Source organism: Zophobas morio, unplaced genomic scaffold (genome assembly GCF_036711695.1).
Source record: "Zophobas morio isolate AGI-343-1 ecotype UQ-CSIRO unplaced genomic scaffold, CSIRO_AGI_Zmor_V1 ptg000021l, whole genome shotgun sequence".
NCBI lineage: Eukaryota > Metazoa > Arthropoda > Insecta > Coleoptera > Tenebrionidae > Zophobas > Zophobas morio.
In genome coordinates this window covers 27,283,866-27,308,647 of record NW_026972126.1, presented here as the reverse complement: position 1 = coordinate 27,308,647, position 24,782 = coordinate 27,283,866, and the positions used below count along the sequence as shown (strand labels likewise).

General features: G+C 34.3%; 6 protein-coding genes across 8 annotated transcripts; 3 read left to right on the top strand and 3 right to left on the bottom strand.

The window, feature by feature from the left end:
* Positions 1-30: 30 nt before the first annotated feature.
* On the bottom strand, positions 31-9,748 carry LOC135132102 (uncharacterized). Of its 2 annotated transcripts, none has more exons than XM_064060039.1 (6): positions 9,610-9,748; positions 9,469-9,552; positions 9,369-9,422; positions 9,215-9,317; positions 9,021-9,165; positions 31-282 (listed from the first exon to the last, which is right to left on the bottom strand). In XM_064060039.1, the coding sequence occupies exons 1-6, from the start codon at positions 9,640-9,642 to the stop codon at positions 138-140; spliced, it is 564 nt and encodes a 187-aa protein (XP_063916109.1). In that variant the 5' UTR covers positions 9,643-9,748; the 3' UTR covers positions 31-137. The 2 variants fall into 2 exon arrangements, with proteins under 2 accessions (XP_063916109.1, XP_063916110.1); XM_064060040.1 differs by having other exon boundaries at positions 9,215-9,314; positions 9,610-9,747.
* Positions 9,749-9,803: 55 nt separating this feature from the next.
* LOC135132104 (geminin) lies at positions 9,804-10,615 on the bottom strand. The gene is made up of 4 exons (XM_064060041.1): positions 10,441-10,615; positions 10,292-10,395; positions 9,978-10,245; positions 9,804-9,931 (listed from the first exon to the last, which is right to left on the bottom strand). The coding sequence occupies exons 1-4, from the start codon at positions 10,477-10,479 to the stop codon at positions 9,875-9,877; spliced, it is 468 nt and encodes a 155-aa protein (XP_063916111.1). The 5' UTR covers positions 10,480-10,615; the 3' UTR covers positions 9,804-9,874.
* A 250-nt stretch (positions 10,616-10,865) lies between these two features.
* Positions 10,866-19,319, top strand: LOC135131835 (probable ATP-dependent DNA helicase HFM1). Its single transcript, XM_064059685.1, has 14 exons — positions 10,866-11,017; positions 15,471-15,592; positions 15,639-15,764; positions 15,817-16,103; positions 16,153-16,289; positions 16,338-16,491; positions 16,545-16,976; positions 18,043-18,268; positions 18,319-18,461; positions 18,506-18,690; positions 18,736-18,833; positions 18,881-19,098; positions 19,148-19,243; positions 19,302-19,319. Exons 1-14 carry the CDS (start codon positions 10,923-10,925, stop codon positions 19,317-19,319), a joined length of 2,337 nt encoding a protein of 778 aa, XP_063915755.1. The 5' UTR covers positions 10,866-10,922.
* On the bottom strand, positions 17,001-17,535 carry LOC135132837 (pro-resilin-like). The gene is made up of 2 exons (XM_064061048.1): positions 17,438-17,535; positions 17,001-17,247 (listed from the first exon to the last, which is right to left on the bottom strand). The coding sequence occupies exons 1-2, from the start codon at positions 17,516-17,518 to the stop codon at positions 17,041-17,043; spliced, it is 288 nt and encodes a 95-aa protein (XP_063917118.1). The 5' UTR covers positions 17,519-17,535; the 3' UTR covers positions 17,001-17,040.
* On the top strand, positions 19,302-22,600 carry LOC135132674 (uncharacterized). 2 transcript variants are annotated; one of them, XM_064060840.1, is made up of 6 exons: positions 19,302-19,374; positions 19,427-19,527; positions 19,576-19,994; positions 20,046-20,162; positions 20,213-20,433; positions 20,484-22,600. In XM_064060840.1, the coding sequence occupies exons 1-6, from the start codon at positions 19,319-19,321 to the stop codon at positions 22,579-22,581; spliced, it is 3,012 nt and encodes a 1,003-aa protein (XP_063916910.1). In that variant the 5' UTR covers positions 19,302-19,318; the 3' UTR covers positions 22,582-22,600. The 2 variants fall into 2 exon arrangements, with proteins under 2 accessions (XP_063916910.1, XP_063916909.1); XM_064060839.1 differs by having other exon boundaries at positions 19,427-19,994.
* A 158-nt stretch (positions 22,601-22,758) lies between these two features.
* LOC135132065 (GTP-binding protein 128up) lies at positions 22,759-24,218 on the top strand. The gene is made up of 4 exons (XM_064059992.1): positions 22,759-22,897; positions 22,950-23,785; positions 23,840-23,962; positions 24,015-24,218. The coding sequence occupies exons 1-4, from the start codon at positions 22,856-22,858 to the stop codon at positions 24,115-24,117; spliced, it is 1,104 nt and encodes a 367-aa protein (XP_063916062.1). The 5' UTR covers positions 22,759-22,855; the 3' UTR covers positions 24,118-24,218.
* The last annotated feature ends 564 nt before the right edge of the window (positions 24,219-24,782 follow it).

Below are 24,782 nucleotides of genomic sequence, written 5' to 3'. Positions count from 1 at the left end.
TGTCAATGGGTGATTGTTGACAAATGTGGGTTTAAAAAAGTACAATAAGGCGTTTATTTGTGGAAAAAATTACAAAAAAGTTGGGTTTGTTGAATAGTGAGAGTTTAGGCAACTCTTTATACATGGGTGTATTGCGGCTAGCGGTCTTCTGCGTTTACTAAGCCGGAAATGGCGAAGTCGCCGATGTAGCAACAGCGTTTTAAAACGGCGGTTTCTTCGGGGGTGGCTGCTCGAATGCTGACGGCGAGCATTGTGGTGATTCCTGTCATGTATCCAACACATCTGGGGGTTGAAATAATAAGTGACAAAAGTTTCAACTTAAGTGGCTCCGCAAGTTTTTGTTTTGTTTTGCTGCCGTTAGATGGCTCTGAGTGCAGATTCGGTCTTTTTTTTCTTCGTTCTTATTAGTCATACAACGGAAAAAATGCTTTTCGAAAAATCGAGAAATTCAAACATGGGGATATTGAAAAATCGAAATTGAAAAATCCCTAAAATTAAAATGTCGAAAATTTGAAAAATCGAAAAGTCGAAGAATTTTAAAAATCGAAAAATCGGGAAATCTAGTATTTAAAAAATTGAAAAATAAAAACGTCGTCGAAAAATTGAAAAATCGAGAAATCCAAAAATTTTAAAATCTAAAATTTAAACGAAAAACCGATAAATCGAAAATCCAACATTTAAAAAACCAAAAAATCTAAATCAAAAAGCCGAAAAATTGAAAATTAGAAATATCGAAGAACTGAAAAGTTGAAAAATTGGGACTTTCAGAAATCGAAAAATTGAGAAATCTAAAATTTAAAAATCGAAAAGTTATAAAATTGAAATATTAAATTGTTGAAAAATTGAAAAATCAAAAATGGAAACATCCAAAAATTTAAAAATCTAAAATTTAAACGAATAACAGAAAAATCGAAAAACCGAGCAATCGAAAATCCAAAATTAAAAAAAACCGAAAAATTGAAAAGTCGCAAAATTGAAGAACCGAAAAATCGAGATAGAGAAAAATCAGTGTGAAAATTTTTCAAAGCGAAATCCAAAAATAGGAATTTCGGAAAATCCAAAATTCGAAAAATCGAAAAATTCAAAAAATTGAAACCTTGGGAAATCGAGAAATCAAAGTGAATTGAGGAATCGAAATGGCCCAAAATCGAAAAGTTATAAAACTGAAAATTTTAAATTAAAAAAATCGATAAATCAAAAAATCACGAAAATTGAAAAATCGAACAATCAAAAAATCGAAACATCGAAACTCGACACATCCAAAAATAGAAAAATTTGAAAATCGAAAAATCCAAATCCGAAAAATCGAAATACCAAAAAACTGAAAAATCTAAAATTTAAAAAGTCGAAAAATTGAAAATTAGAAATATGGAAGAACTGAAAAGTTGAAAAATTAGGACTTTCAGAAATCGGAAAACTGAGAAATCTAAATTTAAAAATTGAAAAGATATAAAATTGAAACATTAAATTGTTAAAAAATTGAAAAAATCAAGAAATGAAAACATCAAAAAATTTAAAAACCTAAAATTTAAACGAATAATAGAAAAATCGAAAAACCGAGAAATTGAAAATCCAAAATTAAAAAAAAACGAAAAATTGAAAAGTCGCAAAATTGAAGAATCGAAAAATCGAGATAGAGAAAAATCAGTGTTAAAATTTTTCAAAGCGAAATCCAAAAATAGGAATTTCGGAAAATCCAAAATTCGAAAAATCGAAAAATTCAAAAAATTGAAACCTTGGGAAATCGAGAAATCAAAGTGAATTGAGGAATCGAAATGGCCCAAAATCGAAAAGTTATAAAACTGAAAATTTTAAATTAAAAAAATCGATAAATCAAAAAATCACGAAAATTGAAAAATCGAACAATCAAAAAATCGAAACATCGAAACTCGACACATCGAAAAATAGAAAAATTTTAAAATCGAAAAATCCAAATCCGAAAAATCGAAATATCAAAAAACTGAAAAATCTAAAATTTAAAAAGTCGAAAAATTGAAAATTAGAAATATGGAAGAACTGAAAAGTTGAAAAATTAGGACTTTCAGAAGTCGGAAAACTGAGAAATCTAAATTTAAAAATTGAAAAGATATAAAATTGAAACATTAAATTGTTGAAAAATTGAAAAATCAAAAAATGGAAACATCAAAAAATTTAAAAATCTAAAATTTAAACGAATAATAGAAAAATCGAAAAACCGAGAAATCAAAAATCCAAAATTAAAAAAAAAACGAAAAATTGAAAAGTCGCAAAATTGAAGAACCGAAAAATCGAGATAGAGAAAAATCAGTGTTAAAATTTTTCAAAGCGAAACCCAAAAATAGGAATTTCGGAAAATCCAAAATTCGAAAAATCGAAAAATTCAAAAAATTGAAACCTTGGGAAATCGAGAAATCAAAGTGAATTGAGGAATCGAAATGGCCCAAAATCGAAAAGTTATAAAACTGAAAATTTTAAATTAAAAAAATCGATAAATCAAAAAATCACGAAAATTGAAAAATCGAACAATCAAAAAATCGAAACATCGAAACTCGACACATCGAAAAATAGAAACATTTTAAAATCGAAAAATCCAAATCCGAAAAATCGAAATATCAAAAAACTGAAAAATCTAAAATTTAAAAAGTCGAAAAATTGAAAATTAGAAATATGGAAGAACTGAAAAGTTGAAAAATTAGGACTTTCAGAAATCGGAAAACTGAGAAATCTAAATTTAAAAATTGAAACGATATAAAATTGAAACATTAAATTGTTGAAAAATTGAAAAATCAAAAAATGGAAACATCCAAAAATTTAAAAATCTAAAATTTAAACGAATAATAGAAAAATCGAAAAATCGAGAAATTGAAAATCCAAAATTAAAAAAAACCGAAAAATTGAAAAGTCGCAAAATTGAAGAACCGAAAAATCGAGATAGAGAAAAATCAGTGTGAAAATTTTTCAAAGCGAAATCCAAAAATAGGAATTTCGGAAAATCCAAAATTCGAAAAATCGAAAAATTCAAAAACTGAAACCTTGGGAAATCGAGAAATCAAAGTGAATTGAGGAATCGAAATGGCCCAAAATCGAAAAGTTATAAAACTGAAAATTTTAAATTAAAAAAATCGATAAATCAAAAAATCACGAAAATTGAAAAATCGAACAATCAAAAATCGAAACATCGAAACTCGACACATCCAAAAATAGAAACATTTTAAAATCGAAAAATCCAATTCCGAAAAATCGAAATATCAAAAGAACTGAAAAATCTAAAATTTAAAAAGTCGAAAAATTGAAAATTACAAATATGGAAGAACTGAAAAGTTGAAAAATTAGGAATTTCAGAAATCGGAAAACTGAGAAATCTAAATTTAAAAATTGAAAAGATATAAAATTGAAACATTAAATTGTTGAAAAATTGAAAAATCAAGAAATGGAAACATCAAAAAATTAAAAATCTAAAATTTAAACGAATAATAGAAAAATCGAAAAACCGAGAACTCAAAAATCCAAAATTAAAAAAAAACGAAAAATTGAAAAGTCGCAAAATTGAAGAACCGAAAAATCGAAATAGAGAAAAATCAGTGTTACAATTTTTCAAAGCGAAACCCAAAAATAGGAATTTCGGAAAATCCAAAATTCGAAAAATCGAAAAATTCAAAAACTGAAACCTTGGGAAATCGAGAAATCAAAGTGAATTGAGGAATCGAAATGGCCCAAAATCGAAAAGTTATAAAACTGACAATTTTAAATTAAAAAAATCGATAAATCAAAAAATCACGAAAATTGAAAAATCGAACAATCAAAAAATCGAAACATCGAAACTCGACACATCCAAAAATAGAAACATTTTAAAATCGAAAAATCCAATTCCGAAAAATCGAAATATCAAAAGAACTGAAAAATCTAAAATTTAAAAAGTCGAAAAATTGAAAATTACAAATATGGAAGAACTGAAAAGTTGAAAAATTAGGACTTTCAGAAATCGGAAAACTGAGAAATCTAAATTTAAAAATTGAAAAGATATAAAATTGAAACATTAAATTGTTGAAAAATTGAAAAATCAAGAAATGGAAACATCAAAAAATTTAAAAATCTAAAATTTAAACGAATAATAGAAAAATCGAAAAACCGAGAACTCAAAAATCCAAAATTAAAAAAAAACGAAAAATTGAAAAGTCGCAAAATTGAAGAACCGAAAAATCGAAATAGAGAAAAATCAGTGTTACAATTTTTCAAAGCGAAACCCAAAAATAGGAATTTCGGAAAATCCAAAATTCGAAAAATCGAAAAATTCAAAAACTGAAACATTGGGAAATCGAGAAATCAAAGTGAATTGAGGAATCGAAATGGCCCAAAATCGAAAAGTTATAAAACTGAAAATTTTAAATTAAAAAAATCGATAAATCAAAAAATCACGAAAATTGAAAAATCGAACAATCAAAAAATCGAAACATCGAAACTCGACACATCCAAAAATAGAAACATTTTAAAATCTAAAAATCCAATCCGAAAAATCGAAATATCAAAAAACTGAAAAATCTAAAATTTGAAAAGTCGAAAAATTGAAAATTAGAAATATGGAAGAACTGAAAAGTTGAAAAATTAGGACTTTCAGAAATCGGAAAACTGAGAAATCTAAATTTAAAAATTGAAAAGATATAAAATTGAAACATTAAATTGTTGAAAAATTGAAAAATCAAGAAATGGAAACATCAAAAAATTTAAAAATCTAAAATTTAAACGAATAATAGAAAAATCGAAAAACCGAGAACTCAAAAATCCAAAATTAAAAAAAAACGAAAAATTGAAAAGTCGCAAAATTGAAGAACCGAAAAATCGAAATAGAGAAAAATCAGTGTTACAATTTTTCAAAGCGAAACCCAAAAATAGGAATTTCGGAAAATCCAAAATTCGAAAAATCGAAAAATTCAAAAACTGAAACATTGGGAAATCGAGAAATCAAAGTGAATTGAGGAATCGAAATGGCCCATAATCGAAAAGTTATAAAACTGAAAATTTTAAATTAAAAAAATCGATAAATCAAAAAATCACGAAAATTGAAAAATCGAACAATCAAAAAATCGAAACATCGAAACTCGACACATCGAAAAATAGAAAAATTTTAAAATCGAAAATTCCAAATCCGAAAAATCGAAATATCAAAAAACTGAAAAATCTAAAATTTAAAAAGTCGAAAAATTGAAAATTAGGAATATGGAAGAACTGAAAAGTTGAAAAATTAGGACTTTCAGAAATCGGAAAACTGAGAAATCTAAATTTAAAAATCGAAAAGTTATAAAATTGAAACATTAAACTGTTGAAAAATTGAAAAATCAAAAATGGAAACATCAAAAAATTTAAAAATCTAAAATTTAAACGAATAACAGAAAAATCGAAAAACCGAGAAATCGGAAATCCAAAATTAAAAAAAAAACGAAAAATTGAAAAGTCGCAAAATTGAAGAACCGAAAAATCGAGATAGAGAAAAATCAGTGTTTTTTTTTTTTATTATAAATTTTATTGACTAACAGAAGAAAGTTCTAAAATAGACAATAGTTTTAAAAAACAGAATATGAAATAAGATGTCCTTATAAGTACAAACGTCTTAAATAATTGTTAAACATATGTTGTTAAAATTTTTCAAAGCGAAACCCAAAAATAGTAATTTGGGAAAATCCAAAATTTGAAAAATCGAAAAATTCAAAAACTGAAACATTGGGAAATCAAGAAATCGAAGTGAATTGAGGAATCGAAAAGTTACAAACCTGAAAATTGTTAATTAAAAAAATCGATAAATCAAAAAATCACGAAAATTGAAACATCGAAATCTCGATACATAGAGAAATAGAAAAACTAAAAAATCGAAAAATTGAAAAACCGAAAAATTTAAAACCGAGTAATCTTAAAATTTTAAATTTTAAAAAGGGAAAAATTTTAAATATCGAAAAATTGAAAAATGTAATACCTAAAAATCGAAAAACTAAAAAACGAGAAGTTGAAAATTGAGGGAAATCGAACTGAAAGTTTGAACTTTAAAAAAAACGATAAATCGAAAAACCGAAAAATTGGAAAACTGAAAAACCGAGAAATCGAAAATCCAACAATTAGAAAATCGAAAAATTGAAAAATCGGAGAATTGAAAAAACGAGATATTGCAAATTCCAAAACTGAGTTTCGAGACTTCAGTTTTAGAATTTTTCAATTGGTAACTGAAAAACTGAAACACTGAAAAATTGGAAAATCGAAAAATTCAAAACTGACATTGGAAATCCAAAAATCGAAAGTGGAAAAATCGAAAAACCGAGAAATCGAAATGGCCCAACATCGAAAATTTATAAAATTGCAAATTTTAAATTAAAAACAAATCAATAAATCAAAAAAATCGGGAAAATTTAAAAATCGAACATTCAAAATAATTGAAAAATTTAAAATTTAAGTATCGAAAAATTGAAAACTGGAAACATGGAAGTAAAAATTTCGAAAATTGAAAAAACTAAAATTTAAAAATTGAAAAACTAAAAAAACGAGAAGTCGAAAAATTGAGAAAAAAAGATTGAAAAATTGAAAAATCGAGAAATCGAAACACTAAAAAATTTAAGTCTAAAATTTAAACGAGAAATAGAAAATTCGAAAAGTCGAAAATCGAAAATTAAAAAAAAAAACGAAAAACTGAAAAGTCGGAAAATTGAAGAATCAAAAAACTGAAATAAATAGAAAAATTCCAAAACTGAATTTCGTGACTTCAGTATCAGAATTTTTCAGAGGGGAACCGAAATATCGAAGTCGAGAAGTCGAAAAATAAAAAAAATTGAGAAATTGAAATGACTCAAAATCGAAAAGTTATAAAATTGAAAATTTTTAATAAAAAAATCAATAAATCAAAAAAACGGGAAAATCGAACAATCAAAAATCCAAAAGATCGAAATCTCCATACATCGAGAAATCGAAAAATTAAAAAAACCTAAAAATTTAAATATCGAAAGACTGAAAAATAAAAATCAAACATTTTAAAAACGGAAAGATTGAAAAACCGAAAAATCTAAAACCGAGAAATAGAAAAATTTTAAATTTTAAAAAGTGAAAAATTTTAAATAACGAAAAATTGAAAAATTGGAAAATTAAAAAATCAAAAAATTCAAAAAGTGAAAAACAATGGGAAATCCAAAAATAGAAATGACCCAACATCGGCTATCCATAAAATTGAAAATTTTAAATTAAAAAAATCGATAAATCAAAAAATCTGGAAAATTGAAAAATCGAACAATCAAAAAAATTGAAACATTGAGAAATCGAAAAATCTAAAAACTGAAAAATCTAAAAATTAAAAATCGAAAAACTGAAAAAAACGAAAATTGAGAAAAATCGTAAAGTTACAAAAATTGAAAATTTTAAATAGAAAAAAAGAGACATCGAAATCTTGATAAATCGAAAATCCAAAATTTAAAAAACCGAAAAACTGAAAAATCGAGATATTGAAAAATTCCAAAACTGAATTTCGTAGCTTCAGTTTTAGGACTTTTCAACATGGAAAAATTGGAAAATCGAAAAGTCGAAAAATCGAGTTATTCAAAAAATTTGAAAATCATTGGGAAATCCAAAAATCGAAAGTTGAGAAGTCGAAAAATAAAAAAATTGAGAAATAGAAGTGGTCCAACTTGGAAAATTTATAAAATGAAACATTTTAAATTAAATAAAAAATTGAAAAATCGAACAATGAAAAAATCGAAACATCGGAATCACGATACACAACTGGAAAATCGAAAAGCCGAAAAGTTGAAAAACTCAAAAAATTAAATATCGGGAAATGGAGAAATCGGAAGTCGAGAAGTCCAAAAATTGAAAACTTGAGAAATCGAAATGGCGCAATATCGAAAAGTTATGCAATTGAAAATTTTAAAATAAAAAAAAAAAACAAAAAAATATCGAAGAATTGAAAAGTCGAAAAATCGAAACATCCAGAAGTCAAAAAAATTTAAATTTAAAAACTGAAAAAGCTTTAATAACGAAAATTCAAAAAAATCGAAAAACTAAAAAAAAAACGAGAAGTTAAAACATCAAAAAATCGAAAAATGAGAAACCGAAAATCCAAAATTTAAGAAATCGAAAAATTGAATAATCGAAAAACTAAAAAATCGAAAAATTGATAAATCGAAATATCTAAATCTCGATAAATCGAAAATCTAAAAATCGAAAAATTGAATTGTTTCGAGTGATCGAAACATAAAAAAAACTGAAAAATCTAACATTTAAAAATTCGAAAAATTGTAAATTAGAAATATCGAATTGAAAAATCGAAAAATCAAGAAATTAAATGATCTAAAATTTGAATAACTGAAAATTAGAAATATAGAAAAACTGAAGAATCAAAAAATCGAGAAATCTAAATTTTTAAATATTGAAAAATTAAAATATTGAAAAATCGCAAAAGAAAAAAATCGAGAAATCGTAAAATCGAAAAATAGAAAAATGGACACATTGAAGAACCCCAAAACTGAAATCCAAAAATTGAAAAACGGAAAAAATATCAAAGAATCAAAAAATTGAAAAATCACACATCAAAAAAATTTAAAAAATCGAAAAATTGAAACATTGGAAAGTCGAGAAATCATGAAATGGAAAATCAAAAAATCGATTAGTCGAGAAATTGAGAAATCGAAAAATTGAAAGGTTAGAAACGTCAAAAATTGAACAATCGAACAATTTAAAAGAATTGAGAAACTGAGAATCCAAAAATTGAAAAATAGAAAAACTGGATAAAAATTGAAAAATCGGAAAACCGAAAAATCGATGTCTAAAGTAGAAATTCGACACGGATTCATAAACCACAAGTTCAGGATTATTTTACTTTCTAACTACGTCTCTACTAATTAATTCTTTGTTAAACTTAAATATTATTTATCAAAAAAACAAAACAAAACTAATTCGTCCAAAATACTCAAAATTTTCGGGCCAAACCGAGTTGTAGTTTTTGAATGCAACCCGTGTTTCTCCTTATGGTCAAAATACACTCACTCAGAGCCACCTTAAAACACATCATATACCTCAAAGTCTCCCCCACAATAAATTGCTCCTCAGGCATCTCATGGTCAAAATAATGAGTAACTTGCAATATTGGCCCCTTTTTGTCTTTCAAAAGAATAATGCTATGTAGACTGTCTTGGTTCTCTTGCACAGACACCAATGTGGCTATAAACAGTTTTTTGGTAACTTTACAGATCACGGAAACACAACCCACCTATAACTTCATAAAAACACCTATGTTTAAGAACCCGGTTCCAAGCTATAACCCGTTCTGCAGTTCCAGTAAAAAAGTACGTTTTGTCAGTTTCAGAATTCTGCTGAAAAGTATAATTTTGTTTCTATGTATGAATAAATAGGGTGATTTTTACCCCAGAGGTGTTGGATTGGCGTTCATTTGGAACTTCTTGTGTGCTGGATATGGTCTAAAAGTAGCCCCATTAGAGTGATAAAAACAGAATTGTTATTTACCCCATTCAGAGTTTGGTTTACTCCATTAACACCACCAAGGGATCTGTTCGCTTCACCGTTAATAAAACTTGAAATTGGGGACCTCTACAAAATCAAGAAGACAATTTTCATAAAAAATGACAAAAGTTGTATTATTATTACTTGTGTCATCGTTCTGCCTCCACTTATATCCATACTTCCAGCTACAATTCCTTGTTTGAGTCACAAAAACGTTTTCAAACAAACACTCTGTACATTGATTGTGTTTAATTATTTATTAACCCTGCCAAGTTGCCACCCTGCTCTTATGTCAAACTTTGACACTCTCACCTACTAGATCCCAAAAACAACTCCACTCAGCAATCAGCAATTTTTATTAGAAAAACGTCTCTTAAAATTAACTTATAAAAATACATATTAAAACGTCTTAGTCCTCTTCTGCGGCCTCCGTCGTGCCGTTCCCGTCATCCTCCGCCAGCATCTCCTGCAAACACCCGATCACCACAAACCCACAAAACAACAACACCCACCTGTAAAACTTCAACCAAAGCCCTAGACTCGTCCAACATTTCTTTACACGCTTTATTCTCCTCCTGCAGCGCCTCCACCGCCCCCTTCAGCTTCTCGTTCTCCGTCAAACTCTCGTCCAGCATCTCCTGGCGTTTCTCTGCCACCCGCTTCCAATAATCCGCGCTGGGTTCGTCCGACGTTAAATCGGCAGCCGTAATCACGGACTCTCCGGTCTGCACGGCCTTGTCTTCGCTGGGTTTGCGTTTGTGGTCGTTTCTGTAGCTAGAGCTGGATGGGGCACTTAATTGGTTAACACCGATTGTGGTTAGCTTACCTAGCCAATTTGTCTTTTTCGTGTAACCTCCCGGCGAGATTTTCCTTATCGGCGGCTGTGTGTTGCAAGAGTTTGAGCGCGTTTCGTGTGGTTTTGGTGTTTTCCTACAAGTAAACGTTAGGGTAACCTCAAAATCGGGGGGCACTTACTTTTTGGTCTTGGGAGTCGAGTTTGATTCCAGTCTTCATGGTTAACCGCTTTGGAGTATTATTTGAGAAATGTGGACCCTAACAAGAGTTTTGTTTGCGTTTTGGTGAGTAATAAACAATCATTAAATACGAATTTACATTCGGACTTGGTCGGTACGATTCGGCTCGGTTCGGGTCAAACTTCACTCTGAATTATTCCTGCGCACGCTCGTTTTCTGCTTCTGATCAGAAAAAGTGGCGTCTATTTTGATTTTGGCGTCATATTCGATTAATTTCCTGGATTGTCCATATTTTTTCGTAATTCACAGATTTTTTTATATTTTTTCCGACTAGGGAGAAGTTAGCAACCACCCCAATTAGCACATTCGAGGGATCAAGTGTGCTGTGCCTATTTTCAACAATCAGAAACAATAACGCTGCAGGTTTGACTTTTGTGAAAGAAAAGTGGAAATTTTCGTGTTTTGGGCCGATTTTTCCCAAAAATGTATTCGCGGAGGGAAGAATTAGGTGCCAATTTTGAAATTTTGAGGGAAAATTTGGTAGAAAGAGGTGCAATTGTGCACGAACATGTTAATCGGTATGTCTCGATTTTTTGGTATTTTTGCGCTATAAAACGATTTTTGATGTTTATTTCACCACTAAGGGCTTTATTTCCGACAAAGAGTTGCAAAAGTACCGAAAAATCCGTTTTTCGTAGCTTTTATTCCTTGGAAATGGTATGGTGTGACGTCACAAATGTCCAGTGGCGTCACGATATCTAAGTTCTCGGGGTGAATTTTTAAGTAAATTGTGGCTTATCGCAATTAATTGTTTGTGTCAATCTCGACATATAAATGTGGGAAAATTTCATTATTGATTATAAATGTTATTCTTCGGTCGTCGAAAAAATTTGGCTTGCCACACACGCAGTAAAGAGTTACTTTTGTATTTGTTGTATAAATCGCCACGCAATCAACTTTTCTACGTATTAGAAAAGGACTAAGAATGCGATTTAGTGTATAATTTGATGATTTCATTGACTACCACTTTAAATCGTTTTCTATTAATTATCCTTAATTTGGAAGAGTAAAGGTCGATTTATAAACAACATGTAAGTATAATTTCGTAATATTGGCTTAGTCGTAAATTATTATTACAATCGAGATAGGGCGGGTGGGCGGGGCTTGTATTTTGCCTTTTTTCTTAATATGTGTATTTATATTTACACAACAAGAAACAAAACATGTTTAAAATTGTAAATTTGTACAGGGAAATATCGATTTTGCAATTAGGCTCCGCCCCTCGGTCTGACAACGAATAAAAAATTCATCAGAATTAAGATAGGGTGGGTGCGTGGGGCCTATATATATATTTTTAATAAACATAGCCATCTTTTCACAACAAGAAACTTAGAACATGGTTAAAATCGTACATTTTTGCACGGAAATATGGATTTTGCAATTATTTCCTTATACAAATTTTCCATTTTCAACATGTTTTAAGTTTCATGTTGTGAAAAGAAGTCTACACGTATTAAAATACAAAGGCTAAATGTAAACCCGCCCACCCACCCTATCTCAATTGTAATGATTTTTTTTATTCGATGTGAACCAAGAGGGCGGAGCTTAACTGCAAAATACTTATTTCTTTAGAAGAAATTAAAAACATGTTTATGAGTATCGTGTTGTTCAAAGAATACAATGTATATTAAGAAAAAAAAAAAGGCAAAATATGAATGCTGCCTACCCACCCAGTTTCAATTGTGATGGTTTTTTATATTCTTAGCAATTTAAAACATGTTTAAAATGGCACATTTTTGTTAGGAAATGTGGGTTTTGCAATTAGGCTCCACCCCTAGATTTCGCAACGAATGAAATCTTCATTACGATTTAGATCAGGGTGCGTATGGGTGGAGCTTAACCTTGGGTGTTAATTTGCCCTTAATATACAGTATTCTTCGAATAACATGATTCTCAAAAACTTGTCTTTTATGGTAATTTTTGTAGAGAAAATATAATAAGGATTTTGCAGTTAAATTCCGCTCCTTTGGCTTTCGACGATTAAAAAAAATCATCACAATTGAGACAGGGCGGGTGGGCGGGGCTTATATTTTGTCTTTTTTCTTAATATACGTAGTCGTCTTTTCAAAGCAAGAAACTTAAAACATATTTAAAATGGTGAATTTTTGTAGAAAAATATGGATCTTGCAATTAAGCCCCGCCCCTCGATCTGGCGAATGAAAAATTCCCCATAATTAATAATTGAGGTCGGGGCGGGCCTAATCGTAAATAAGGATTTTGCAGTTAAGCTCCCCCCCCCCTTGGCTCACAACTAATAAAAAAAATCATCACAATTGAGATAGGGCGGGTGGGCGGGGCTATGTTTTGCCTTTTTTTTCTTAATATGTGTAGTCATCTTTTCACAACAAGAAACTTAAAACATGCTTAAAGTGGTAAATTTGTATAGGGAAATATCGATTTGCCAGTTACGCTCCGCCCCTCGGTTTGACAACGAATGAAAACTTCATGGGTGGGGCTTCTCTTTCGTTTTTTTTTTCAATTAATACATTTAGTTTTCTTTGTATAATAAGATTACTTAGGAACATATTTCATATGGTAATTTCTCGTAGAAAAATAAGAATTTTACAATTAAGTTCCACCCCTCGGCTTACGACGATTAAAAAAAATTATCAGAATTGAGATAGGGTGGGTGGGTGGGGTTTATATTTTGTTTTTTTTTCTTAATATACATAGCTATCTTTTCAGAACAAGAAACTTAGAATATGGTTAAAATGGTACATTTTTGCAAGAAAATATGGATTTTTCAATTATGGGGCGGAAGCTAACTGAAAATCGATATTTCCTTATACAAATTTTCCATTTTAAACATGTTTTAAGTTTTATGTTATGAAAAGAAGTCTACACATATTAAAACAAAAAGGCTAAATGTAGTAAGCCCGCCCACCCGCCCTATCTCAATTGTAATGATTTTTTTATTCGATGTCGACTAAGAGGGCGGAGCTTAACTGCAAAATACTTAACCTACAACAAAATATAAATCCCGCCCACCCACCCCATCTCGATTGTGATAATTTTTTATATTCTTAGAAATTTAAAACATGTTTAAAATGGCAAATTGTTGTATGAAAATGTGGATTTTGCAATTAGGGTCCGCCCCTAGCTCTGCTAACGAATGAAAACTTCATCACTATTTAGATCAGGGCAGGTGTGGGTGGGGCTTAATCTTGGGTTTTAATTTTTTCTTAACATACATGGTATACTTTGAATAACACGATACTCAAAAACATGTTTTTAATTTGTCGTAGAGAAATAAGGATTTTGCAGTTAAGCTCCTCCCCCTTGGCTCACGACTAATAAAAATATCATTACAATTGAGATAGGGCGGGTGGGCGGGGCTACATTTTGCCTTTTTTTTCTTAGTATGTGTAGACTTATTTCGACAACAAGATACTTAAAACATGTTTAAAATGATAAATTTGTACAGGGAAATATCGATTTTGGAATTACGCTCCGCCCCTCGGTCTGATAACGAATAAAATATACATCAGGATTAAGATCGAGACGGATGGGTGGGTCTTCTCTTTTGGTTTTCTTTTTTATTTATTACATTTAGTTTCCCTTGTATAACACGATTGCTTAAAAACATATTTCACATGGTCATTTCTCATAGAAAAATAAGGATTTTACAATTAAGTACTGTCCCTCGGCTTACGACGAATAAACCAAATCATCAGAATTGAGATAGGGTGGGTGGGCGGGGCTTATATTTTGCTGTTTTTTTTCTTAATATACATAGACATCTTTTCGTATCAAGTAACTTAAAATATGGTTAAAATTGTACATTTTTGCAAGGAAATATGGATTTTGCAATTATGGGGCGGGGTCTAATCGCAAAATTTATATTTCCTTATACAAATTTTCCATTTTAAATATGTTTTAAGTGTCATGTTATGAAAAGAGGTTACACATATTCAAACAAAATGACAAAATGTAAACCCGCCCACCCGCCCTGTCTCAATTGTGATGACCTTTTTTTATTCACCGTCAACCAACGGGGCGGGGCGTAAATGCAAAATAATTATTTCTTTACAAGTTTGCAATTAAATTCTACACCCTTGGCACTCAACGATTCAAAAAAAATGACCACAATTGAGATAGGGCGGGTGGGCGGGGCTTATATTTTGCCTATTTTCTTTATATACGTAGTCGTCTTTCCAGAACTAGAAACATAAAACAAGTTTATAATGGTAAATTTTTCCTTGGTTGGATGGATCTTGCAATTAAGCTCCGCCTCTCGATCTGACAACGAATGAAAAATTCATCACAATTGAGATAGGGCGGGTGGGCGGGACTAAAGTTTGCTTTGTTTTCTTAACATGTGTATACTTCTTTCGACAACAAAAAACTGAAAACGTGTCGACGTCAACGTCAACAGCAAGTTTATAAATCCCTCTTTAGAACTTCCACAAGACGATAGTTTAAATTTTTTCTGAAAAAAATTGCTACAGAAATGATGATAAATGAACAAATTTCATAACAACGAATTTTTTGGTGACGTCATAACACTTTTCGTAAGGTGACATAACACGAGTCGGTGTTTTCTGCACCGTGAAAATAATTTTAACCTTCTCTTAAAAAAAATGTACAAGTAATAGATACACAGTGGTGGGTAATAAATCGCTGTTAAGATCAAGGATACCATTTTTTCCGTACATTTCCGTTTAGTACAAGAGTAATTCTTTAGTTCTGCTTTACGCTGCCTAATAATGAGCTAATTCAATTAACATATGCTTGATCTTCGTGTTATCTCATTGTTTTTAAATTGTACAAGAACAAGAGTTCCCATGAGCAGGACCGTACTGACTTCGGTACTCATTCCATTGAGTCGGATTAAAATTTTATTCGTACTTAAAAGATTTCCCGTACAATTTTTTTACGGTATAGTAGTACGGACCTGTTTACCATAGAGGTACTACTAGACCTTGGATCGGTTTCTTTTGTTATGCAAATACGAACTTAACAACATTTCAGCAACCAATTTGAGAACCTGAGGTCAGTGGAGGAAATTCCTCCCCCTTATCGCGAAATATTTTCCGAATTTTCCCACTTCAATATCATCCAGTCGAAAGTAATCGACGATGTATTGCACACAGGTAGGTACTATTTTCTCCTGAAACATTTTCACTAACAAATTTCCAGACCATTCTCTGGTTGTCTCCGCGCCTACTGGTGGTGGCAAAACCACGATTTTCGAACTCGCAATAGTACGACTTTTGATATCTTTAGAACACACCCAATTTTCCACCCCTTTTAAAATCGTCTACAGTAAGTAGAATCATGTATAGGTTTCAAATTTCTAACAAACGAGAAACAATAGTTTGCCCTATGAAAGCCCTTTGCGAGGAACGACTCGTCGACTGGCACAAGAAATTCAGAAATTTTGGCCTCAACGCGATCGCCGTAACGGGTGACAGCGAACACGTAGAAGTCCAAAATCTTCTCAACCACAATCTTATAATAACCACCCCCGAGAAGTGGGACTGTGTTACTCGTAGGTGGCGCGACAGCGAGACTTTCAAACTCGTCAAAATCATCAAACTGGTCATGATCGACGAGATTCATTTGTTGAACGAGGAGTTCAGGGGGTCCACACTTGAAACAATCGTGCGTTAGCAAAATTTTGAAAATGTGTGATAATAAATTTTGCTTCAAGGTTTGTCGCATGAAAACTATCGAAGAATCGAACTTGGATGACGATTTGAGCAAAATTAGATTCGTGGCTGTGTCTGCCACTGTTCCTAATATCGAAGATGTGGCAGAATGGCTAGGAACTAACTCGAAGTGCCACAAGTATAATTTATCTATCAGTTGTGGTGGTACCACATTGTCGTGTTTTAGGTTCTCGGGGGATTATAGACCGGTCAAACTCAATAAGATCGTCTTGGGGTATCATAATACCCAGTCAAAAACAAGTCCCTTCAAGTTTGATTTGTCTTTGAACTATAAACTGCAGTCGCTGATAATGCAGTACTCTCATGGAAAGCCTACACTAGTACGTCTGTTTGTAGTAGTTTGAGGTTCGGATTTTCGATTAAGTCGTTGTAGATCTTCTGCGGTACTCGCAAAATCGTTGAAATGACCGCCAAGCACATTTTGCACCACTTGACTATAAATTTAAAGGAAGACCAGAAGCAGTGTTTGGTGGAAGCAGCAAACTCCATCTCCGATGTCAAAGTAAAGGAGACTTTAGTTCATGGTGTCGGGTACCACCACGCCGGGATGTTACCACAAACCCGACGCGTCGTCGAAACCCTATTCCGCAACGGCGATTTACCCATTCTGGTCACTACGAGCACGTTAGCCATGGGGGTCAATCTCCCAGCCCATCTGGTCATCGTCAAGTCCACCAAGTGCTACGCCAACGGTGGCTTTACCGACTACACCGAAACGTCGCTCTCCCAAATGATAGGCAGGGCTGGAAGACCCCAGTTTGATACCGAAGCGACAGCTTTGATTCTCACCACAATGAAAGACAAGGTAGGTTTTGATAATTTATTGCAAAAGTCTACGGTAAGTACAAAATATTAAATAGTTTGTGGGGTTATCCTTGGAAGGGTCTTGCGTTCTGCTGGTAGCTTATTCTGGGGACGTAGCCGTTCTGGTCGCTGATGTACTCCACGGTCATCAGTCTTCCATCGGGAAGGTAGACGTAGTACGACCCTGTTACTCTTCCGGTTACGTCGCCGACTTCGTTTTGGCCGAAGAATGTGTTAGTGGGGGGGTTTTCGACCTTGTACTTGAAGTCGTACTAGAAAAGGAACTTAATGTCAATTGGGTTAATATTTAATGATAGTAGTACCACAGTAATTCAATTATTATGATTCATGTATCAGTTACACTAAATGAATATTAATGTATGCAATCACCGCAACGAGTACCTAATGAGTCTCGTTAGTAACTGCTCTCCGGGTACTATTATCAACGTTATCACTGCTTACCGGAGCTGGGGCCTCATCGGCCCGCTGTTGAGGTGCAGCCAGAGCACACCCCAACAAACAAACAACCCACAAATTGAACATCTTCGACTGATTAACCACCGGACTGCACACAACTGCAGGATTTTCGAATCGTTCCTAATTTATATGAGACCCCCTTCAACTCATCTCCGCCAAGGTTGTATCCCTGTTCGAGAAGACGCAACTACGAAAACGTCCCAAACAAGAGAGAAAGTGATCTTCACACAGTTTCGGCATGTGCGAATTTTTTTTAAACGTTCCAGTTATTAAAAATTTGGCGCAATTTAAACGGAAAATCGGGTTGAAATAATTTTCGCGTGATTGACAGAACGACCCGTTCTGGATTTAGAAAAATCTAAATGAGGAATTTCGAGCCTAAGCGACGTAGGAAGTGATTTGGCGTCGGTGATGTTTCAAAACTCGATGAATATTAATAAATTCGTTACATCTTTCGCATTGTAAGGCAATAAAATGCTCCCATTATTTGTGTGAGGAATTCGCGCGGCGAGGGGTTCCCACGTTGACATTTCGTGTCAAAACTCTTACTCGATATTGTGTAATTGATAATTGTGGTTTGATTTTCTTAGGAAAAATTCGAGAAGATGATAGGCGGCTTGCAGCCAGTAGAGTCCGATTTGCATAAGCATCTAATTGAGCATTTGAACGCAGAGGTGGTGTTGCAGACCATAACGGACCTTGAGGTCGCCATGCGTTGGCTCTCTTCGACTTTTTTGTACATCAGGGCGCGGAAGAATCCGCGTTATTATGGCTTAACGTCTTCAGATCCGTCTTCGATAGACAGGAGGCTTCTAGGTACTGCTAGTTCCGCTCGAACGACTTTCCTTTGACGGTGTTGTTTCTAGAAATGTGTCAAATTGAGCTGAATAAACTAATTAAAGCGGGAATGCTAACAATAGATCAAGATGTCCTTCTCAAGGCGACCTCCGTGGGGGCGGCGATGGCGAAGTATTACCTCGCCTTCGAAACGATGAAACTGTTCACGCAGGTACGTATAATTCGGTCGTACTTACAACTACAGAGAAAATTTAGATCACCGGAGGCGAAATCCTGCAGCAGATTTTGGCGTTGATATCGAAATGTCACGAATTTTCAGAGATGTATTTGAGAGTCAACGACAAAAAGTGTCTGAATTTGTTGAACAAGTGTCGCAATAAGCAGACTATTAGGTTTCCGTTGAACGGGAAAATCAAGACTGTTGATATGAAAATCAACTGGTAGGGAGTGGTGTTGTCGAAATTTTAACTAATTGTGGGTTTTAGTATCATTCAAGCCGTTCTAGGGTGTCTGGATATTTGTGACCATTCGATTTTGTCCGAAACGTTAAAAATAATGCGAAACGGCGAAAGAATAGTTAAATGTGGGTACGGAGATTGTGGAAACTGTAGAGTGATGATGTGTTTCTAGGTTTGATCGAGTACCTCGAATCTAAAGATAAGTGTTTTCAGGCGTTGCTAAACGCTGTTATTTTATCAAAGTGTTTTATCGTCAAGCTTTGGGAAAATTCTCCCTTTGTTAGTAAGCAGTTGCCTGGGATCGGGAATGTTATGTCGTCCCAGTTGGTCAACGCGGAGAAGACCACTTTTCAGTTGATACTGGAGTGTGATGCTAGAGAAATTGAACTGGTATTTGTGTTTTCCGTTTCTATAGTTTCAATCTTGATTCGTGTTGCAGATAATTAATAAGAAGCCTCCAACCGGTAGTAAAATTTTAAACCAAATTCGCTATTTACCCAAATACGTCTTAAAATTAGAACTTTGTGGCAAAAATGTCATCAAATTGACTATCTCTCTAGAGAACGCTCTCGATTTAGAACAAACATGTACAGTCAATCGCAACTCATTGATGTACCTTCTGGTGGGGGACGCAGATAATAATATCCTCCTCTACGAGAAATACAGGTGAAGCTTAACTTCCACTAGAAACACAACGTCCTAACTTTAACCCTTATAGTCACTCGTACCTCATGGAAAACCCGACCGTCTTTCGTTTTATCGATTTCCAAGAAAACAGCCTGCGAGACATCGAAGCACACTTTATTAGCGAAGACTGGGGTAAGTACCGGCTGCCACTTTCTCGTTTTTTGAAACTACGATCTTCAGCTGGCATCGACTGCACCACCAAGTTCGAAAATGCACCAAAAGAAAAGGGAAAAGGCAAGAAAATCGTGAAAAAAAATCAAAGCGATGACACCACATACATGCAGACTTTCATGGAAATGTACATGAAAAGCAAGAGGAATAGTGACGCGAAAACTCCGGGGGAAGATTTTAATAACAACGAAGAAACATATTCAAGCGACAAGAAAAAAGACGTTTGCAACAATAGCAAAATTGTTATTCACGGGAACGTAACTATTTTTGATAAGAATGATAGCGATGATGAAGAAACGAAAAGAAAAAGAATTGTTAGTACTGGAAAAAACGCCAAGTGTGATGGTAGCGTCCAGTGCTCACTGTCCGCTTTGACTGCGTCGATTCCGCAAGACGGATTTTTTGCGTCAAAGGCAGAACTGGATCGGGTGAGACTTTATTTTTAATTTGTAACAATAGGTACTACTAAGTATTTACAGAGTACTGTTATCGGGTCGCAGTTTTTTAAACAACAATGCAGCTCAAAGCGCGACGACGGCGTAAAACGCTCACCCTTGAAACAAGTACTTCTTCCTTCTGATGTACAACTCGACCGGGTGAGGACTATATAAGTTTATAATTACAATAAACAACTATTGATTCACAGTCTATTAAAAAACAATTTGCTTTCACACCAAAGAAATTCTCTCATTGTAAAAGCTCACTTGGCGAGAGTTGCGCTAACTCCACACTAAGTCCAAGTTTCGAAAATAAACCCAAAACCCAGAAGATAACTTGGAGGTCGCCTTTGACGTACTCCCCAGCGGTAAAATTTTCACCCAAACTCCCTTACAACCGACTAACCATGAGTTCAACCGAAAGCGACGAGTAAGTACCCTTTCCGTCTTCACTTATCCTTGTTCACAGTTTGCTTTAAGCCACCCATCGTCGTTACACTCGACCCCACTAAACCCAGAAATTTCTAAAATTCTGAACAAAACATCAAGCTCCACCTCGGAAACTCCATCACACTCAAAAACGTTTTTTCCTTTGAGCGACAAAGCGTACGAAGATTCGTCGTTAGAAGAGAAAGCAGACCGAACGGAAGAAGTTTTGGAAAAAGTTGGTGATTTCGTGTCGACCCAGTTCCTCGAAAGTTATGGCCTCATTTCACCCTCGACTAAAACTAACACCCAGATAAAAAGTCCGAACGAATATTACCACCACCTCTTAACACAAACCCAGTCGAAAGAAAAAATGAAAGAAGTAAAAAAAGAATTCGACAATAACGAAAAGAAAAGGAAAAGATGTGCGAATTCTGAGAGTAGTGACGCCGGTAAACGACAAGAAACGGATAAAAAACGGGTGGATAGTAGAGAAAAAACTGACGCAACTCAAAGTCCATACTTCTCTCATTCTAGTAAGTCCGAAGCTAAATCAACGAGTTCTCAGGATGGTCCGACCAAAAAGGTTCACATCAAGAAGCTGATCAAACCTTCAAAGAGTCAAGGACACAGTTCTGACAGGCTAATGCCAAGTTATTCGAAATATCAGAAGGAATTAAACCGGGAAGAACCAGCAGTGGTTCCTGAACGAACGTCGTTCGGGAGTTACTCTGCATCCAGAGGACACTCTTTCGGTGACGAAAAAGATGATCCTTTTAATGATTCTAAACAATCAGCGTTGATGCAACTCGCGTTACCTCCGCAATCTTTGCAGGAAGATACTCGTAGCAGAAGGAACTCGAGTAAAACGGATAGTCACAATTTCGACGATTATGACGATGACGAATTCTTCTACGATATGGACGATGATGATTTATATGACACTCTGACGTATATGGATGATCGTAGTAGAAGGTCGTTCGCTACGGTTAACCCCATTTTCAAGCAATATGACGATATTTCTGCCGATGATGACTTGTCCGATGGTAATGGTAGAAGTATGCCGGAGTACAGAAACTCGAGAACCAGCGTTGGGGATGACAATTTGTATAGAAGTAGACCTCACTTTGTTGAATATGACACCCACAGATCGAATTACTTTCACCCAATAGACATAAATGCACCTAGTACTTCACACTACCATCCAAGATATGAAAATCATGATCATCAATATCATAAAAAACCTGAAACTATAACGAATCCGAATTACGAAAGTGATCGCAGCGACCGACGTCGGGTTTCATTTAGATCCGATGGGTATTCCAACAATTCGCTGACTCCCTACGGACGACAATCGTTTCGTCCACCTTATTATTCGTTTTTGCCGCACGAGGAAACATCGGACTTTCATCAGAATAAAGTCAGCGAAGAAGGCTATCGATATATAAGACAAATGATGGAAAAGGAGAACGAGCCTCCTCCATACCAAGACAGGAATGCTAATTATCACCACGCCCCCCAAAGCATATCGAGCGCTTTGGTGGAAGGTTCTTTAAACCCAAATCTTCCAAGCTCCTCTAGTAGAGATTTTGTTGAAGAGAGTCGTTTCGATTTTGAAGGGTCCAGAAGGGAGCGCGCGCGTACGCCTTTCCAAGAACGACAGGAAGCAGCCCGTCCGGAGTATCACACCCCTCGAAGCAGACCACCCCTTTTGGTACAACCTCCTTCAAGTCCAAGTTTTTCTAATAGAAATTTCGTTGACGATGGTCATTTTGAAAGGTCCAGTAGAGGCCACTTGTCGACACCTTTCCTAGAACAACTGGGACTCTATCGAGACCATTCTACCAGGGATGCGGAGACGCCACGAAATACCCCCCGAACCCGACCACGAGTTTTGACAGAACGTTCTATAAACCTAAATCCAGGTCCTTCTAATAGAAATTTCGTTGACGATGATCGCTTTGATTTTGAAAGAAGACAGTTGCGTACACCTTTCCAAGAACAAGTGGAACCTTATCCAGAGTATTATGGCCTGGAAGGAGACTTACCCCAAAGGCCACAAATGCCGTTTTATCGTGGAGAAACTTCTCCACCGTCCCGCTCGAGTGATAGGTCCTACGTCATGCAAAAATTTTTCAAACATTTGAAATAGAAATAAGTCACGCTAGGTTAAGTCTAATTGTTAAATGTGAAGTTTAGTTGACGTCAATGTGTTGTCACGTTTTAAGTTAACATAATTGTCTTAAGTGTTTTTAATACAGTTATTGTTGTTTTATTTGAAAAAATCGGAATTCAAAATTCGCGCCGTGTCACAAACGTCAAACGTCAAACTTGTCAAACAGCAATCCCACAACGTGTATCCGACAAATTCCAACTTGTAAATATCCACACTTTTTCGCTTTAAAAAAGCGTACTTTAAGTTAAAAATGAGCACAATACTTGAAAAAATCGCCGCCATCGAGCAAGAGGTAAATTAATTGTGAACATTCACCCGATTTGCTACATAACCTCACTTTTCAGATGGCCCGTACTCAAAAAAACAAAGCCACAGCTGGGCATTTGGGTTTACTTAAAGCCCGCCTGGCCAAACTCCGTCGCGAATTGATTACCCCCAAAGGCGGCGGGGGCGGCACAGGTGAAGGGTTCGACGTAGCGAAAACCGGCGACGCTCGAGTAGGTTTCGTCGGTTTTCCCTCCGTCGGTAAATCCACCCTCCTCAGCAACCTGGCGGGCGTCTACTCGGAAGTCGCCGCCTACGAGTTCACCACGCTCACGACCGTCCCCGGCTGCATCAAGTACAAGGGGGCTAAAATCCAGCTGCTGGATCTGCCGGGGATTATCGAGGGGGCGAAGGACGGTAAAGGCAGAGGCCGGCAGGTGATCGCAGTGGCTCGGACGTGCTCGCTTATTTTCCTGTGTTTGGATGTGTTGAAGCCGCTGGTTCACAAGAGGCTGATCGAGCACGAGTTGGAGGGGTTCGGGTTGAGGCTGAATAAGCAGCCGCCGAATATCTACTTCAAGAAGAAAGATAAAGGGGGGATTAATTTGAATTGCATGGTGCAGCAGACGGAGCTGGATTTGGATACGGTGAAGTCGATTTTGTCCGAGTATAAAATTCATAATGCGGATGTTACATTGAAATATGACGCGACAAGTGATGATTTGATTGATGTGATTGAGGGGAACCGGATTTACGTCCCTTGTATTTATATACTTAATAAGATTGACCAGATTAGTATAGAGGAGTTGGATGTTATTTATAAAATTCCGCACTGCGTTCCAATTTCGGCTCACCATAAATGGAATTTCGACGATTTGTTGGAGAAAATGTGGGAGTATTTGAAGTTGGTTAGAATGTGAGGGTGGTTATTTAACTGCACGAGTTTTTTTCTAATTCATGGTTTTTACAGCTACACTAAACCTAAGGGTCAACTTCCGGATTATAATGCACCTGTAGTGTTACATTCTGATCACACGTCTGTAGAAGACTTTTGCAATAAGTTACACAGAAGCATTGCTAAAGAATTTAAATAGTAAGATTATTGTTTTTGAAATTTTGTGTGTGTGTTAATTTATTTTTTATAGTGCGTTAGTTTGGGGCTCTTCAGTCAAACACCAGCCTCAGAAAGTAGGTCTTGAACATATTCTTGCAGACGAAGACGTTGTTCAAATTGTGAAGAAGGTTTGAGTTTCTCATATTGAGACAAAGAGGGTGAAACGTCTGATAAATCTGCTACGTGGTGGAGAGCTCGTAATTATTTTTAAGAAATAAAATATCAACCAGTAAAAGGTTATTACTTTCCCAGTGAATGTCAAAATTTTGTTTTTGTTTCCTGGGTTTCCTGGTTTCCGTCTGTCAGTCGTTCATTTCAAAATTATGAACAGAATGTGTGACCATTGTTTAAGTATATATATATTAATTATTTCAGATTGTATTATCAAATTACACTCTCCAAAATTTGTCAAATTTTACAATAGTAAAATTGTAGTTTCGCCCCGTTTACGGTTTATGCATCCGTGTCGAGTTTTCAGCTTAGACGTCAAGATTTTTGGAAAAAAAAATCAACATTTTCCAATTTATAATGTTATTTAAATTTTAAAAAGTAGAATAGTCCTGATCTTGTGATTTATACCTAAATACGCTATTGGGATTTTTCGGCTTGTCGATTTCTCGATTTTTCGACTTTAAATGACTCAATTTTTCAATATTTCAATTTTGGGCTTTTCCGATTCCTCCATTCTTTAAATTTTCTATTTCTTGATTTTTTTATTTTTCGGTTTCTCAATCTTTCGATGTTTCAATGATACGATTTCTCAGTTTTTGTCCTCTTCAATTTTACGGTTTTTAAATAT

What these genes read in the sequence shown, in the direction of transcription:
- LOC135132102 (XM_064060039.1), bottom strand. Translation starts at nt 9,642, where the DNA reads ATGGATATAAGTGGAGGCAGAACGATGACACAA. An exon ending in TAAACCAAACTCTGAATGGG is followed by an intron (nt 9,423 to 9,468) that starts GTAAATAACAAT and finishes GGCTACTTTTAG; the next exon opens with ACCATATCCAGCACACAAGA. An exon ending in GCCAATCCAACACCTCTGGG is followed by an intron (nt 9,318 to 9,368) that starts GTAAAAATCACC and finishes TATACTTTTCAG; the next exon opens with CAGAATTCTGAAACTGACAA.
- LOC135132104 (XM_064060041.1), bottom strand. Translation starts at nt 10,479, where the DNA reads ATGAAGACTGGAATCAAACTCGACTCCCAAGACCAAAAA. An exon ending in GAAAAAGACAAATTGGCTAG is followed by an intron (nt 10,246 to 10,291) that starts GTAAGCTAACCA and finishes TGCCCCATCCAG; the next exon opens with CTCTAGCTACAGAAACGACC. An exon ending in CTTTGGTTGAAGTTTTACAG is followed by an intron (nt 9,932 to 9,977) that starts GTGGGTGTTGTT and finishes GGGTGTTTGCAG; the next exon opens with GAGATGCTGGCGGAGGATGA.
- LOC135131835 (XM_064059685.1), top strand. Translation starts at nt 10,923, where the DNA reads ATGTATTCGCGGAGGGAAGAATTAGGTGCCAATTTTGAAATTTTGAGG. An exon ending in GTGCACGAACATGTTAATCG is followed by an intron (nt 11,018 to 15,470) that starts GTATGTCTCGAT and finishes ACAACATTTCAG; the next exon opens with CAACCAATTTGAGAACCTGA. An exon ending in ACTAACTCGAAGTGCCACAA is followed by an intron (nt 16,290 to 16,337) that starts GTATAATTTATC and finishes GTCGTGTTTTAG; the next exon opens with GTTCTCGGGGGATTATAGAC.
- LOC135132837 (XM_064061048.1), bottom strand. Translation starts at nt 17,518, where the DNA reads ATGTTCAATTTGTGGGTTGTTTGTTTGTTGGGGTGTGCTCTGGCTGCA. An exon ending in CCGATGAGGCCCCAGCTCCG is followed by an intron (nt 17,248 to 17,437) that starts GTAAGCAGTGAT and finishes TTCCTTTTCTAG; the next exon opens with TACGACTTCAAGTACAAGGT.
- LOC135132674 (XM_064060839.1), top strand. Translation starts at nt 19,319, where the DNA reads ATGTACCTTCTGGTGGGGGACGCAGATAATAATATCCTCCTCTACGAG. An exon ending in CAAAGGCAGAACTGGATCGG is followed by an intron (nt 19,995 to 20,045) that starts GTGAGACTTTAT and finishes AAGTATTTACAG; the next exon opens with AGTACTGTTATCGGGTCGCA. An exon ending in CTGATGTACAACTCGACCGG is followed by an intron (nt 20,163 to 20,212) that starts GTGAGGACTATA and finishes ATTGATTCACAG; the next exon opens with TCTATTAAAAAACAATTTGC.
- LOC135132065 (XM_064059992.1), top strand. Translation starts at nt 22,856, where the DNA reads ATGAGCACAATACTTGAAAAAATCGCCGCCATCGAGCAAGAG. An exon ending in TCGCCGCCATCGAGCAAGAG is followed by an intron (nt 22,898 to 22,949) that starts GTAAATTAATTG and finishes CTCACTTTTCAG; the next exon opens with ATGGCCCGTACTCAAAAAAA. An exon ending in ATTGCTAAAGAATTTAAATA is followed by an intron (nt 23,963 to 24,014) that starts GTAAGATTATTG and finishes TATTTTTTATAG; the next exon opens with TGCGTTAGTTTGGGGCTCTT.